This window comes from Antedon mediterranea, chromosome 1, assembly GCF_964355755.1.
Source record: "Antedon mediterranea chromosome 1, ecAntMedi1.1, whole genome shotgun sequence".
In the NCBI taxonomy this organism is placed as follows: Eukaryota; Metazoa; Echinodermata; class Crinoidea; order Comatulida; family Antedonidae; genus Antedon; species Antedon mediterranea.
This window is the reverse complement of record NC_092670.1, coordinates 3,901,813-3,918,772: the sequence shown is the minus strand read 5'-3', so window position 1 is coordinate 3,918,772 and position 16,960 is coordinate 3,901,813. Positions and strand designations below refer to the sequence as shown.

Below are 16,960 nucleotides of genomic sequence, written 5' to 3'. Positions count from 1 at the left end.
ATATTTGATTTTTAAATTTCTTTTTTTGCTATTAATTATCTATTTCTTGTTTTGGTTCTCATTCATAGTTTATTCTTTGCATATTACCCCGAATTTACATGTCAGTGTACTCGCGGTATCAAGATCAGGCTTCCATTAGAAACTGTCATATTGTTTTTGCAATATTTCATGCTCATGTATCAGAACTGCTGCCAATGCCGTAATATGTTCCTGTAGGTCAGATTTAGATTCATTTTGTATGTCTTGTATAGTTTTCATCAAATTTATAGAATCCATAATTACATAAATCCCGTTTAGAAATCCAGAGATACCACGGATCAATTTTGATGGCGTTTTAAATGGTTTTGCTTTAAGAGATTCTCCTACATCGGCAATGACTGATTCAGCCCGAGAGTACTCCATTTTCCAATTTAATATCCCTCCGATAAAGTAATCTATTCCAGGCCATTGGTGCTTTTTTTTCAAACTCATCGACAGCGTCACTGAAGAGTTTACTGGTTGTCATCAAGGATTCAACAGCAGTTTCCATTTGTTCCGTTAGTTTACGATCTTTTTCTAGCAACCTTGCTACTCGTTTGCTCTGGATGTGAGTGAATGCACCGTCTGCAATCTCTGCTCCGATAAGAACTGCACTGGATGCCAGGGTTACTACATTTTAATTGTAGCCTAAATAATTTTCATTGTTGTACTAAGTACGGTGATTTATCGTAATTGCATATTATCCCTTTGTTGTGCCGATGCTTAGTCAATACATGCTGTTGGTTTCAGGTTGTTTATCAATTTACCTGATATAACAAAAATCAAAATCTATATAATTCGAAATATATGTGTATTTTAATCAACAAGGCCAACAGCCATTAAGTCGCGTGCTACAATGCATAGTGATACCGGACCGACAGACAAACAGACAGACCGACAGACAGACGGACCGACCGACATAGTGAACTATACTGACCGAAATTACTGAACATGTTTAAAAATGTTGAAATGTTTAAAAACATTTATATTTTTTTAATTTACACGTGCGTAGCCTGTCACTTTTGACGTGCTCGTATAACGTAATTTAGAGTTGAAAAGTAAGTCTAGAAAACAGAAATCGGGCAAAAAGAGTGCGCAATAACATTTAACGCGCAGTGCGCGCGCAAAAATCTGCGCACTCATGGCAATTTTGTAAACGCTTAAAATTGCCTGAAACGTACTCTTATTTCATCGAAAATAAATTTTGAAAATTTTAAGCGCGCGTACGCATGCGTTACATGCGCTACGCACGTAATTGTATTGCCATATGATGATTTATGCCCTGAAATTTATGAGTACCAAATTTTATTTAATTGTGATTCATGGTTGTTAAGATATGATTACAAACGTGATTTCGTTAAATCGTGCGTAGACCGCGTAATTTTTTATTGCGCACCGTGAAAACATAACCACATCGATTCCTGGCCATAAGGAATATTCTGTGAAAAATTGACTTAGCTAGATTAAACTGATATCAAGATAAGGTCATAAAGCGATAAAACGCATAGTGATACCGGACCGACAGACAGACAGACAGACCGACAGACAGACCGACAGACAGACAGACAGACCGACCGACCGACATAGTGAACTATAGAGTCGCTTCCACGCGACTAGCTAGATTAAACTGATATCAAGATAAGGTCATAAAGCGATAAAACGCATAGTGATACCGGACCGACAGACAGACAGACCGACAGACAGACAGACAGACCGACCAACCGACATAGTGAACTATAGAGTCGCTTCCACGCGACTAAAAAGAACCTGTGAAGTGTATGGAATATCAGCTGCAGTGAAGGATCAGTTTAGAATCGGTACAGCAAAGGAGGCATAGCCTTCCTAGCTAGGGGCCTCGCATTCAAACGCCGCGCATTTTATTGCCACAGCAATTTTATAAAAATAAAAATGTTATTTCGTTAAACAATTAAATTAGAAGTTCAAATGTGCGCGTATGTGTGAAAGCAAATAACAAAACAAATCGTTTATAATTGTTCCTGTAAATTACAACATTTAAATTGCTCGATGGATTATATAAAAACATAAAGTGTCATGCCGTATGCTGTGCATAAATACTTTTATTATGTAGATAATATGACTATTTCTAATGTATTCGAATATATGAACTTATAGTTATTATATATATATACTGATGAAGGGCTAGTGTTGCCCGAAAGCTCTGCTAACTTTTCTGGCTGTTTACTTTATCGTTTTGATTTAGCTTTTCGCTTTTTATTTTTGTATCTCCATTGAGATCCAGCCACTGATACCCACAGCATTGTCATTTTTTTCAGTAATTTACCTTTGGATTTATATACATATAGGCCTATATATATATATATATGCACTGATAAAGGGCTAGTGTTGCCCGAAAGCTCTGCTAATTTTTCTGTCTGTTTTACTTTATCGTTTTGATTTAGCCGTTTCCTTATTTTGATTTGAATCTCCATTGAGGTCCAGCCACTGATATCCACAGCATTGTCATTATTTTCAGTAATTTGTCTTTGGAATCATATTGAGGAAATATTGCTGTTCCGCCGTACCACGCCGAGAGGGTTAAAGAGTCACTACCGTATCCAATTGGGTTATGAAAGCCACAGTGATATAATGGTTAGGACATCTGTATATCAAGCAGACGTTTGCGGGTTCGAATCTTGGTTGTTCGCTGAACTAATTTAAGAAACTGAAAATAACTGGATATTAATATTGTAATGTCCAGTTATTTCTTAAATTAGTTCAGCGTACAACACAATGACTACAACGACTGCACATTTTAAAACCAAAATGATACTAGAGGCTTTACTTACCTGTGTTTAAATACGTATTGTTACGATGACCACAGGAACGACTGAAGAACCGACAGTTTTAGAAAGATGTATTAATCGAGTTACAAGGAATAAAAGTTCTAGTTGAGTTAAATATACTTTTTGTATGAGTTATCATTCAGTGACAGCTGTGTACGTCACGTGGAAATATATACGCCTGAGAAAGCTCGGAACTAACTAAAATATTCACTACAATTGTTATTGATAACTTCCCATACATTGACATGTTTTGTTAACTATTTATACGTATCCGTTAGTTTAGAATCAAACTTGAACGTGATTGGTTAATCATGTTAAATGTAAAATGTATTTTTCTGGAGTACAAATCATCAATAGTTTTAAAAAACTGTTTTGTGAAAATCGATTTCTGAGTCATTTCCACAAACTGCATTGACGCGAGGTCAAAGATCGGGTGCTGGAAGTATTTATAATAATATGTATTGTATGTTCTTCCTATAGATAGAACATTTAAAAGCCTACTATGCCAATACGTACATTTTGTCGTTTTGACTTTAAACATTTTATAAAGCCTATTAACATTCTATAATTAATAATTCTAACAAAAATTAGCTTATCCTCATCATATTTTCTTTTTATTGATGACATCATTTTCACACGCCACCATTTTATTCTTTCTTTTTTTAACAGAGAAAAGAACTAATTTATGGTAGAAACAATATTGTATACAATGTTGTTTCTTTCGTATTTTGTTAGATTTGGGTATTTCCATAGATGAAGTAGGCCTAATCTAGATTCTTACTGCTTAATCATTTTGCAAATACTGTATTGTGAAATTGCTGACATATTTTGGTTTATGTCGACATTGAACTATACATTATGGATTTATTGTAAAGAAATGCTTTTTTATATTTTTTCCATTCCAATAATAATTATGTACAGTATATGTTATATTAGTCTCTACTGGCCAGTTACATGTTTTATTCCATAAATTCTTTACATGATCTTATTGGAAAGTGAAGGTTTTAAGACAACACGTCTTTTGGCCGCACCGTTGTACAGTAGTGTTAAATGTATGTAGGCCTATTTGTTAAAATTCAAACATTGACAAAACAATACAAGAAAATTATAAACAAACGCAAAACCATTTAATAATAATTACTGGATTACAAATTAACTGAGCTTAATGACTTCTTACTTACAGAACATTCATATATAGAAATACGGGTATTTGGTTTTATAAGGAATAATAATTTATTTTTCGGAACAAATTAATTTATCTACAAAATAAAAGATGTTTTAATAGTCGTACAATATAGGATGAAATGATAACAATAATCAATATATTATTATCTAAATGCAAATTGGCCTAGAATAAAGCGTGGTTCCCACTAGAACGTAACGAAAAGTGCTGTATTGCGTAATCACAAATGGGAACCGACGAGGCAATAGTGCTGCAAGATTGCGTTACGTTGCGTCGCTAGTGGGAACCAAGCTTAAGCAAAATTGTACCAAAAATGATATACTTGATTTTTAAATTTCTTTTTTTGCTATTAATTATCTATTTCTCGTTTTGGTTCTCATTCATAGTTTGGTCTTTGAAGAAGAATACTGCGAGACGTGCATATTACCCCGAATTTACATTTCAGTGTACTCGCGGTATCAAGATCAGGCTTTCATTAGAAACTGTCATATTGTTTTTGCAATATTTCATGCTCATGTATCAGAACTGCTGCCAATGCCGTAATATGTTCCTGTAGGTCAGATTTAGATCCATTTTGTATGTCTTGTATAGTTTTCATCAAATTTATAGAGTCCATAATTACATAAATCCCGTTTAGAAATCCAGAGATACCACGGGTCAATTTTGATGGCGTTTTAAATGGTTTTGCTTTAAGAGATTCTCCTACATCGGCAATGACTGATTCAGCCCGAGAGTACTCCATTTTCCAATTTAACATCCCTCCGATAAAGTAATCTATTCCAGGCCATTGATGCTTTTTTTCAAACTCATCGACAGCGTCACTGAAGAGTTTACTGGTTGTCATCAAGGATTCAACAGCAGTTTCCATTTGTTCCGTTAGTTTACGATCTTTTTCTAGCAACCTTGCTACTCGTTTGCTCTGGATGTGAGTGAATGCACCGTCTGCAATCTCTGCTCCGATAAGAACTGCACTGGATGCTAGGGTTACTTTAAGTCCGAAAGCGTTTAACAAAAGTCCTCCGGTCACGGGGGAAAGCAAGAGTGACCCAATAACAATGATACTACCAATTATACCGGTAATCGTAGCACCGGCTTTCACTACATTTTTACCAGTCTTTACCACTATGACTTCACCAATAAACTTGGTCAATTCCTCAATAACTTCTAAGCGATATTTTGACCACTCTTTAAAGACACTTCGAAATTCTCCCGTTACTTCTTTTATTTGCGGTTGAATATCATGGATCAACTCAAGCTGTTTGATTTCTTTGTTGGCATGTTTTGTAAGTTCCCCGGATGGAAGAAAACTTAAGGGATCGTTCAGAACAGTGTCTATCAAAACTGTTGCCATATGACACAACTCTTTTTTTGATTTACACGTCCAATGACAGACCAGTGTGTCATACCGTGGATTACGGTGCTTACTCATAGTGCTCTGCAAAATAATCAAATACATAATTAATCAAAAAATCCAGTAGGAGAGGGGTACCGTACAATTATCGAATACATTAGTGCCCAGTTGAATAGTAAACAGCACATTAAGCCTAGCGGTCCAGTCAATGTTAGCTGTGCATGTTTGTAGAGTGGTGGGCGATTCACACAGTTTAGCTCTATAGACCTAATCTAATAATAGATCTAATCTAATCTAATCTAATCTAATCTAATCGAGCGTACAAATTAGTATTATTAATACTAATTTGTACGCTCGATTTGTCAACAAAATTAAACTGACCTGATTAAATAGCTGTTGTAGTACAATATAGTCCTCGGAACTACGGATCTAGCAGAGCCTGTAGGCCTACACTTGGAAATGTGTGTATATGAAGGTCCGTTCTGTCGGAACAACTGGCTCGTCCCCACCTATAATTAGTGCTGGCTGTAGTTTCCATAGAATGTTAGTATTTTTAGTTTAGACTCCAAATTCAAATGCATTGATGTGATTGGTTTATCAGTAAGTATCCTTTTGTTATACAAACTTTAATTCCTACCTTTGAATGTAGAGTCTAGAGAACAGTAATCGGAACAGCTGTTATGTGTGTGTCGGGAAAATCCACTATAATAGTTATCATCCAGTAGTTAGATTTTAAAAGAAAATTTCGGTTGTGTGACGTTCGTATCGTTACCCTCTGTTTGCTTCGTAGTAATTATTTATTTTATTGTCCATTATTTACAGAAAAAAATTGTAAGAAAAGTAACGGTATTATTATATTTCTATTATTAAGTCTACTTTAAACTGTTAAGACTTTGCATGAGCATAATTGCGTGCGTGAAAGTGGATTATTGTAAGCACATATACATGCACTCGTTATTATCAATTAAGTATTTATGACATTTTATCAAGTATATTATAGTATTGATCTTAAATAGTGTGATCGGAATTAAATTTAGATCACACTATACTATATATATTGAATAACTAGTAGCATTTATTAATTATATACTGTATATATTCAATGCTTGTTTACAGAATCTCATATACGTGTACCATATATCATAATTTCTCCCATTGTCTGAAATTGTCAAAAATGTGTTTGCTGCTAAAGATAATTGTGTATGTATATTCTTGTTGATAATAGAAATACTCTCAAACACCATACGTTGGTCTTGATTCGTCATTTCGGTGAAAACGCGTGACCGCGCAGAGTCACTAAACTTGTTTAAATTTGTATAAGACTTGTATGCCTGACAATATTCTTAAAGGAATGAAAATCGTTACACTTACAGTAACTGAACTAAGCATACAATAAATTTCTAGGTACTTTTGGTTGGGGTTTTCCCAGATGTTAGTCATTGCACTATTACGATATCGCCAATACAATAATATACAGCATTCTTTTATTGTCAAAAAACAGTAACTAGCATACACACTGCTTCTTGTAGAAATATGAATCCTTAAATCAAACATGTTTGTTATTCCATCATATTGTCAGTTATATTACAACCCAGATATCAACGTTCTTCTATACATTCCATATTCTGCTGTCGGTGGACTGTGTGTGATTTAATCATTATAAAAATAATTTGAAAAAAAAAAATGTATTTATATACAGCAACAAAATGTTAAGCCTATGATAAATTTCATGCTTAATCTTCGAATACGAATACATTCATAACTTAGTGCCTGATCAATAAAAAAATATTAAATATGTACAATACACAAACATTCTTATGACTTCGAAATATGAAACAAAATTTTATAGGCCTAAGTTTCCAGCCTAGACCAGTCCTACCTGCATGGTTAGGGCTGAGCTGCTAAGAAATGTTGAGAAATAAAGCAGTGCTATAACAATTAAAAGCATTTGTGTGCGCGTATCTAAAATCAAAATAAAACAAAATCATGTTATTCATCATCATTTATTGTTCCTGTGTAAATAACAACACTATTTAAATTGCTCGGTGAATTATATACAAACATGCTGTCACGGTGTGTGCTGTACATGAATACATATTTTTTATATACATGATAAATATTTCTAAAATCAGTTATTAAATTATTGTAATTTCCAGTTTCTTAAATTAGGTCCTATATTATGTGTAATTATAGTATTTGTTTTGTTACTGTATCGATTAACGTCTAAGTATAATACAACATTAACATCCTAAATAATGATTGATCTTAGTCACGAGTTGCAATCGGTCGATTATTTTCGATTTCATTGAGTATAGGTTTATTTTCATTATTGCTGATGGTGAACATTGTTTCTCGTGTAAACGTACATATAAAATATACAATATAAATAATCAAATGGCAAACTATACTGAAAAAAATAATATATCTGTGGGTAATAGTAGCTGAATCTCAATTAAAATAAAGTATGGACGTATTACAATTTTACACTACTTTAAAAACAATATTAAATACAACAAATATTATCAAATTAAAACAGAAATCCTGTACGATATAAAAAAGATTCTTATTTAAAATAACGAGTATATTCGGACGGTCTTTCTTGACAATTCTTATTTATTTGGTGACAGTACCATGATATGGATAGTTCAACTCAAAGGCCATAGGCATCGTATGGCTTCAGAATTAGGTTCAGACTGCCAATGTCTTTAACATGCGTCGATAGCTAGCTTACCACGACAAGTTCAAACATTATGAGAAACTTTCATATTGTTTCTGCAATATTTCATGCTCATGTATCAGAACTGCTGCCAATGCCGTGATATGTTCCTGTAGGTCAGATTTAGATCCGTTTTGTATGTCTTGTATAGTTTTCATCAAATTTATAGAGTCCATAATTATGTAAATCCCATTTAGAAATCCAGAGACACCACGGGCCATTACTGAAGGTGGTTCAAATGGTTTTGCTTTGAGGGCTTTTCCGACACCAGCAATGGCAGACTCAGCCTGAGAGTACTCCAATTTCAGATTTACAATTCCTTCAATAATGTCGTCCATTCCAAACCACTGATGTCTTTTTTCAAACTCATCAACGGCGTCACTGAACAGTTTACTGGTTGTCATCAAGGATTCAACAGCAGTTTCCATTTTTTTCGTTAGTTCACGATCTTTCTCTAGCAAACTTGCTACTCGTTTGCTCTGGATGTGAGTGAAGGCACCGTCTGCAACTTCTGCTCCAAGCTGAATTGCACATGATGCTAGTAGGACCCGAATTCCCCAAACAGATAATAAAATTCCTTCGACCACGGGGAAAAACACTAGTGCCCCAATAGTCAAAGCACTTCCAATTATACTTCCAATCTTAGCACCGGCTTTTACTACATTTTTTCCAGTCTTTACCATTATGACTTCACCAATAAACTTGGTCAATTCCTCAATAACTTCTAAGCGATATTTTGACCAATCTTTAAAGATCCGTCGAAATTCTTCGTTTACTTCTTTTATTTGTGGTTGGATATCGTGGATTAATTTAAGCTGCCCAATTTCTTTTTTGGCATGTTTCTTAAGTTCTCCAGATGGAAAAAAACTTAATGGATTTTTCATAACACTCTCAACCAGAGACGTAGCCATCAGGCACAACTCTTTTTCTGATTTACACCAGTGACACATCATTGTCTCGTATCGTGGGTAAAGATGCTTACTCATGATGGTACTGAGTTCTAAATTAAAAATACGAAAAATTAAGTGTTATAACCCTAACCTCTTGATTTTGAATTATTTTTTAATTCATAGATGGACACATTTCTAAGACAATCTATAATTTTAGCTTTACGTGACTTCGTGCAAGATGAATATCGCTATCACATGGGCCAAAAGAAGCAAAATAAACAATTAGAGAAATAAATAAAAGAAAGAGAAAAAGAAAGAAAAAACAAATGATCAGTTTCACTGGCGGATCTAGGATGATTATAAGGGAAGGGGCCTTGCGAGCGACGCAAACAAATCCTGGCTGGATGTGCCAAGGCCTCCCGTGGGGTACAGGTGAATCCCCTGGACGCCGTGGCTTCGGGTAAAGCTTGGTTCCCACTAGGACGAAACGCAAAGACGTAACACAACGCAAAGTGATTTGACCAATCTCAAGCGGTGGATTATTCGAACAGTCGCGTGTGATTAGTCAACTCGCTTGGGTTGCGTCTTTGTCCTTGCGTTACGTCCTAGTGGGAACCAAGCTTTGTAGGTCGTTTTAATCAGTTTACGACGGCCACATAAATCTGGTCAATTTTCGATATACATTTTAGGTAAGAATTTGATAGGAGTAAAAAGTAGGTTTTCGGGTCTCAGTGTGTGTGGTCTTTCGACCAATTGTGTACCGCAATTGTTTTGGAGTAAACAATTCATAACAATGTATGACATTCTGGGGGAAAAGGTAAGACCTGATACACTCGAACATGACATCTAAAATGTAATTTGTGCGGGTGGAACATAATAATAGGCAAATTAGTTATATGCTTTGCCTGATAGACGTGTGATCACAGTTTTATACCATGGAGGAATTTACTAATTTCTCTTGATTATACACATTACTATACAATGTTGTTCATAATCAATAGCTAGACCTAATAAGCCTTTTTCACAAAATGGAAGACATCTTCGATCGATGACAAACAATGTGCAGGGAAGCGTACCCGACAGAAATAATAGCGCGTCGAGCTTATTTTCGGAGGGCAAGTTATTAAAAATTCGTACTTCCTTAACGGACAGACTTTTATGGACACAATTTTTACTGTAAAATGTTCCTAAAATATTAGCCTACATCACTGTATGATTAAAAACGGAACAAAGATGATAAGTATAGGCACCGCGGCGTAAAACGGCATGGACAGTGTGTCTATGCGCTTCAACACTGTGTCTTTTTTTCCGTTGAATTTTAGGTGATCAACAAAATTGTTTTGTAATCATTCAGTAATGTAGGCAAATCTTTTAAGAACATTTTACAGTATGTTTTCTCTCATACGACCATTTCGGTTAAGAAGTTAGTTACGTCCTGAAATCCCCCTGAAAACGCTGTTATTTATGTTGGTTACGCTTCCCTGCACAGCATTGTCGAGTCATCGATCGAAGATGTCTTCCGTTTCGTGAAAAATGCGTATATTATGATAGAAGCTCTACTAGTATTTAATTATTTATTTTTACGAAAGTCCCCAAAATCATCCTAGATCCACGGCTGCATATTACCTAGGCTGTGACACGTACCTTTCTGCTGGACTAAAGAAGTTGGTTCCAAAAACCTTTTGTCTCTCACGTTTAGTATTCGATATGATAAACGTCACGAAGAGCAGTCTATTGAAAATTTACGTACCGTACAGCTCTATCAATATTCAGCAGCCAAATACAGTCAGCGCTTTGTGTGTCGCGTTTCTATAATGTCATTAGTCAAAATATAGATTGGGGGAAATTCATATAGATTAGGGGAAATTTATATAGATTGTGGAATTTCCAGTAGGCCTACGGAAAAATAGGTGCACGGGGAATTTCCGTTCGTCCTATTTTAAATAAGTCAAATGGAATTTATCAGGGGTTTTTTTAATGTCAAAAGTTTAGGGTGGTTGGAAATTAATTGAAATGACGGGCGTGAGGTACGGCCTCAATTTCGTAGTCGGTAACAAACAAAATGTATTAATTAAACTACGATGAAGACTAGAGGACTATTTAATCTAATTCAATGTTATCCTATAACAACGTTTTTGACCATATGTTGCAGCTTACTTTTTACTTAAAATAAAACCATTTTTGTAATCACTTGTATGTGATATATAGTATACTATACTATACTATACATATTTTAGAGATCAAATGTTCCCGCCAGTCAATGACCTTCTGATTGATCAAATTGAGACCACGTCAATTGTTATGTGTTGCAGCTAAAAAAATTTCCACAAAACCGTTTTTAACAATTGAGCTTAATCAATTTTCAATCAGAAAACCATTTTACCATATAGGGCCATTTTCAGTGTCAGAGAAAAAACCGTTTTTCTGCCAGCAGAAACAGGCCCCTGAAACCGGTTTTAGTAATTTGTTCTATAAGGTCCAACTGAGACAGCGTCGTTCGACGAGGCCGACGAAACGTCTTGACTCGACTCGTCGGTGCTGTCTGAGTTGAATCCCTAACGAGACGAGTCGTCTTTCGACGGCGACGGGCGTAGTTTTTAGGTCGTCGGGAAAACTTTAAACATGATTGTTCCATTTTTTCCCGACGAGACGACTCGTTTGGCCTAGTCGTACGACGCTGTCTGAGTTGGCCTTAACGTAACCTAAGGCGTAGGGGAGGGTGCGTGCGAAAATTGGAAATGATTTGAAATACAACAATTTGGACTTGGAAATTGGACTTCTTATGACTTGGAAATATGAAACAAAATATTTTAGGCATACGTCTCCAACTGGACCAGTCCTACCTGCATGGTTAGGGCTGAGCTAAGACAATGTTGAGAAATAGAGGACTGCTATAACAATTAAAAGTACTTGTGTGCGCGTAGTGAAAACAAATAAAACAAAATCATGTTTCAAACAAACTTATCATTTATTGTTCCTGTGTAAATAACAACACTATTTAATTGCTCGGTGAATTATATACAAACATGCTGTCACGGTGTGTGCTGTACATGATTACATATTTTTTATATACATGATAAATATTTATAAAATCATTTATTAAATTATTGTAATTTCCAGTTTCTTAAATTAGGTCCAATTATTTGTAATAATATTATTTTGTGTTGTTACTGTATCGATTAACGCCTAATTATAATACAATAATATTAATAACATCCTAAATTAACAAATGATCTTAGTCACAATCGATCGATTAGTTTCACTTTCATTGACTGTTTATTCTAATTATTGCTGATGGTGAACATTGTTTCTCGTGTGAACGTACATATAAAATATACAATAATTAAATAATCAAAATGACAAACTACTGAAAAAAAATAACGCTGTGGGTAATAGTAGCTGAATCTCAATTAAAATAAAGTATTCAAATGTCACACTGCTTTAAAAACAATATAAAAGTAATAGTAAAACAAATATTATCAAATTAAAACAGAAATCCTGTAGTACGATATAAAAAAGATCCTTATTTAAAATAAAATATCTATTCACGGACGGTATAGTCTTTCTCGGAATTACCCTAGTTTTTCCTGATTTGTTTGGTCATAGAACCATGTTTATGGATAGTTCAATTCAACAACGCAATGCCATAGCATCGTCTGGCTTCAGAATCAAGTTCAGACTGTCAATGTCTTTAATATGCGTCGATAGCTAGCTTACCCCCGACTTCCCAAACAAGTTCAGACAAACATTATGAGAAACTTTCATATTGTTTTTGCAATATTTCATGTTCACGTATCAGCACTGCTGACAATGCCGTGATATGTTCCTGCAGGTCAGATTTAGATCCATTTTGAATGTCCTTTATAGTTTTCATCAAATCTACAGCGTCCATTATTACGTAAATTCCAATGAGAAATCCAGTTACGCCACGGACTGTCTTTGAAGGCATTTCGAACGGTTTTGCTTTCAGAGCTGTTCCCACAACATCAAGAGCTGATTTCGCTTCGGAATACTCAAGTTTTAGATTGTTGACTCCTTCGGCAAGTTCATCCATTCCAAACCACTGATGTCTTTTTTCAAACTCTTCAACAGCATCATTGAAGAGTTTACTGGTTGTCATCAAAGATTCAACAGCAGTTTCCATTTTTTCTGTCATTTTACGATCTTTTTCTAGCAAATTTGCCACTCGTTTGCTCTGGATGTGAGTGAAGGCACCGTCTACAACCTCTGCTCCTATCTGAATCATTCTGGATGCTAGGGTTACACGAATTCCCCAAACAGACAATGAAATTCCTCCAGTCTCGGGGGCGAGTAGAAGAGCCCCGATAGCCAAACATCCTCCGATTATACTGGTAACCTTACCACAGACCTTTACTACTTTTTTCCCAGTATTAGCTACTATGACTTCACCAATAAACTTGGTCAACTCTTCAATAACCTCCAAGCGATATTTTGACCACTCTTTAAAGACTCTTCGAAATTCTTCCGTTACTTCTTTCATATTCGGTTGGATATCATGGATCAACCCAAGCTGCTCAATTTTTTTCTGGACTTCATTTTTAAGTTCGCCAGACGGAAGAAAACTCAAAGGATTAGTAAGGCCTTTATAAGCTAACGACGTCACCTTCTGGCACAACTCCTTTTCTGATTTACACCAATGACACACCAGAGTTTCATAGCGTGAGTAGAGGTTCCTAGGCCTATTAGACCTACACCCGGGCCTACAACTCATGATGCAATTATTCTATAATTTAAAAAAAATATTGTTATAGTTCATGATCACTAAAACATAAAATGTTACATAAAATGACTCATTAAATGAGTTAATTTGCTAGGTTGTTTTAAGGCGGTGGGAATCTACTGACAACAATGGGACGGATCACACATCAGGGCCCAGGGGGTTGTGCATGGGGGGGGGGGGGGGGGCGCGCACCCCTACCACCAGTGGCGTAACGGCTATGCGCGCGCTCACTGGCTAAACCCAAGGGCCCGGGGCGCTAATGCAGTTTCGTACCCACCCCTTAAAATTACTCAAAATGATTTCAATACTTCATCTAGCCTACTCACGAGTTGTCTACAGCATTCAGCAAGCATAAAATGGTAAAATATCGATAATTTCTTATTTATAACTATTTTTAATCAATTAAATAATAATTGAGCACCCTTCAGAAATCCATCGCCAGCTTAGCTTCGCGAAAATCATCGCTAGGCCTGCCGATGAAAGTACGGAGGCCTCATAGGGCATCGATCTATAGAGGACGCTGTTATGATATTATGGCGATAATAAAATATTTTTTACATGTTCCTCGTGAAACGGATTTTAAGTTTTTTTCATAAAGAAATATTTTGTGTTTAATTATGTTGTTAATTTTTAGAAATTCTATTTATTTTGAATGTTGTGTGTTATTGTCTTGTCAAATTATATTTTTTGTAAGGGTCCCTAATGATCAGCTTCGGCTGGATGGACCACCCTCATAAAATATTGTTGAAATAAATTAATGAATAGTTGCTTCATTATTTAATGTTTTATTTGATTTTATTTTAATAAACACAACAGGAAAGAAGATAAAAAAGAAGAAATGAAAGACATGAAATGATGTATTCAGTGTCAGCAGAAGTAAAATAAATTCTAGTAATTAATTGATGGAAAACATTTTTATTATAATTATTGTATTACTGTACATTACATTTCAATAAATTATATCTTTCTGTTTTTGTTCTCTTTCTGTTTTTGTTGCATTTCCTATTTCCATGTATTTGAAGAGGTCTTTCATAGGTGAATAAAAAATGTTAATTAACAATAATATACTTCTATAAAATCTTAAAACAGGGAAACCATTAGCGTTTCTAGTATAGCTAGTGATAACAAATACTAAAACAATTAATTCGTCATAGCTTGATTATTGTGTTATAACATTAACAATGTAACTCAGGAATGAAGTACTGTAATTCTTTTTGTTCATTTCATTTATTTATTTGACTTACAAACCATAATGTAAAATAAAATAAAACAGAGGAAAATTGGTCAGTACTTATATCTTCAAGAGTCAGCAGTTCCATATTTATCTTCTTTTCTGTGTGAAATTCTACTAGTAAAATGAAAGAACAAATTAAAAACATAACATAATTATGATGATACCCACAATGATGAATACAGCAATTGTATAGTATTTATTTTCTTTATTAAAAATACGAAACGCATGTCGGAAATGAAAATTATAATTATTTGGCGCGTGCTTTAAATGCTAGTAACTACGCCCTCTATAGAACGCAACTGTTTACTCTATTAATAGAGTTAATGTCCTGTGAGGCCTCCGTACTTTTATCGGCAGGCCTAGCGATGATTTTCGCGAAGCTAAGCTGGCGATGTATTTCCGAAGGGTGCTCAGTATTAATTGATTAAAAATAGTTTTAAATAAAAAATTATCGATTTTTTACAATTTTATGATTGCAGAATGTTGTAGACAACTCGTGAGTAGGTTGGATGAAGATTTTGAGTAATTTTAAGGGGTGGGTACGAAACTGCATTAGCGCCGGGCCCGGAGCTTAATAGGGCCCATGAGCAATGCCCAGAGGAATGAAATTAGAACTACGTTTTGATAGGCCTATCTATTTTTGACAGACTATCAATTATATGCAGCGCTCCTAGTCGACACAGGATTGTGAGTGCTCGTTCAGCCGAAATGCCATTATGCATCGGATCCTCGAGGCCTAAAATAAATGTCTTACAAAACTTACCTTAGTCTGCCGCTGGTTTTCAAGAACGTATCCTCTGACAATTTCGCGAATACACCGGAATTAAAACCTTTGTCAATTCCAACCCCGGAACGACATTTTTCTTGTGGTGTGTGTCGCCAATATCCTTTGGAAATAATGCTTGCATTCGTTGCTAGACAGTTTATATATCTAGTCGCGTCTCGACTTTCCAGTGAGTAAATTTAGACTCTGGAATTTCCGTTTTGGACGGTAAATAGGCACTACACCAGCTGGCTACTGCAAGAGCCCGAAATCTAAAATTAGTTTGGGAATTCCCGGTTTGGTGACGTAGAAGTTAAAATTATACTTTAGGAATTTCCGAAACATATAATAATTAAACACTAAAAAAACACATTATATAAGCCCTAGCCCTATAGTATACATCAAAAAAAATATTTAAAAAAAAATGTTTCAAAACGATTTTCTTGAAAATTCGTAACTAGAGAAGCAGACGACGCCACCACCCACCACCTGCGTATATTGTTGTTTTTGTACTGTACGACATCGAGCTAGCTACACATGTGGGTTTTATTTGGGTGTCACGAAAGCTCAGACCACGAAAGCTCAGACCCCTAAGACCTAAGATCACGAAAGCTAAGACCCAACACCTAAGATTACAAATATTTATCTTTCGCACCTGCCATGTATTTTAACTCCCAACATTTATTCTGAATACCACACCTTAGAATTGGCACTTTCATGAAAAAGAATCACATAAAAAGTAACAAATACATTTTTAAATTGATGATTTTACAGACGTTTTTCTCGCACACAAAATGACTAGCCTACAGTACAGTAGGCCTACCCCATGGGCCATGTTCAATGTTTTTGTTTCTATGGAACGTCAAAAGAGCAAAAATTATATAGAGGGCTGAAAACTCTGTGGAGTCCATCTACAGTGTGGATGGAACAATGTAAAATTAAAATTGTAATGATAATAGTATAATCATGCAAGTACGAAGAAATAAATACTGGCAAATAAATTTTAATTTAAAAATCATGATAAGTTTTTTTGTTTCGTTTTCTTTCTGTTTTTTTTTTATTGTTGCTCTTTTGGCGCTCCATAGAAACAAAAACATTGAGCATGGGGAGCTCGAGGAGAGTGTTATTGTCATTACAGTATACAGTACAAAGAAACACATCTGTAAAATCATCAATTTAAAGGATTTATTTATTTGTTATTATGTGTTTCTCCTTCTGAAAGTACTTATAAGTCTTAATTTTAAAGTGTGGTGTTCAGGA

At 35.1% G+C, this 16,960-nt stretch overlaps 3 protein-coding genes across 5 annotated transcripts; all 3 read right to left on the bottom strand.

The window, feature by feature from the left end:
- Window positions 1-4,042: 4,042 nt before the first annotated feature.
- Window positions 4,043-5,427, bottom strand: LOC140045859 (uncharacterized). Its single transcript, XM_072090568.1, has one exon. It carries the CDS (start codon window positions 5,354-5,356, stop codon window positions 4,481-4,483), a length of 876 nt encoding a protein of 291 aa, XP_071946669.1. The 5' UTR covers window positions 5,357-5,427; the 3' UTR covers window positions 4,043-4,480.
- A 1,511-nt stretch (window positions 5,428-6,938) lies between these two features.
- Window positions 6,939-10,724, bottom strand: LOC140045843 (uncharacterized). Its single transcript, XM_072090567.1, has 2 exons — window positions 10,607-10,724; window positions 6,939-9,072 (listed from the first exon to the last, which is right to left on the bottom strand). The coding sequence occupies exon 2, from the start codon at window positions 9,056-9,058 to the stop codon at window positions 8,105-8,107; it is 954 nt and encodes a 317-aa protein (XP_071946668.1). The 5' UTR covers window positions 9,059-9,072; window positions 10,607-10,724; the 3' UTR covers window positions 6,939-8,104.
- A 1,210-nt stretch (window positions 10,725-11,934) lies between these two features.
- LOC140053933 (uncharacterized) lies at window positions 11,935-16,747 on the bottom strand. 3 transcript variants are annotated; one of them, XM_072098687.1, is made up of 3 exons: window positions 16,400-16,745; window positions 15,701-15,955; window positions 11,935-13,706 (listed from the first exon to the last, which is right to left on the bottom strand). In XM_072098687.1, the coding sequence occupies exon 3, from the start codon at window positions 13,692-13,694 to the stop codon at window positions 12,711-12,713; it is 984 nt and encodes a 327-aa protein (XP_071954788.1). In that variant the 5' UTR covers window positions 13,695-13,706; window positions 15,701-15,955; window positions 16,400-16,745; the 3' UTR covers window positions 11,935-12,710. The 3 variants fall into 3 exon arrangements, 2 of the variants coding, with proteins under 2 accessions (XP_071954788.1, XP_071954796.1); XR_011846471.1 differs by lacking the exon at window positions 11,935-13,706 and adding an exon at window positions 15,017-15,048 and having other exon boundaries at window positions 16,400-16,747; XM_072098695.1 differs by lacking the exons at window positions 15,701-15,955; window positions 16,400-16,745 and adding an exon at window positions 14,650-14,724.
- Between the last annotated feature and the right edge of the window lie 213 nt (window positions 16,748-16,960).

What these genes read in the sequence shown, in the direction of transcription:
- LOC140045859 (XM_072090568.1), bottom strand. Translation starts at nt 5,356, where the DNA reads ATGGCAACAGTTTTGATAGACACTGTTCTGAACGATCCCTTAAGTTTT.
- LOC140053933 (XM_072098687.1), bottom strand. Translation starts at nt 13,694, where the DNA reads ATGAGTTGTAGGCCCGGGTGTAGGTCTAATAGGCCTAGGAACCTCTAC.
- LOC140045843 (XM_072090567.1), bottom strand. Translation starts at nt 9,058, where the DNA reads ATGAGTAAGCATCTTTACCCACGATACGAGACAATGATGTGTCACTGG.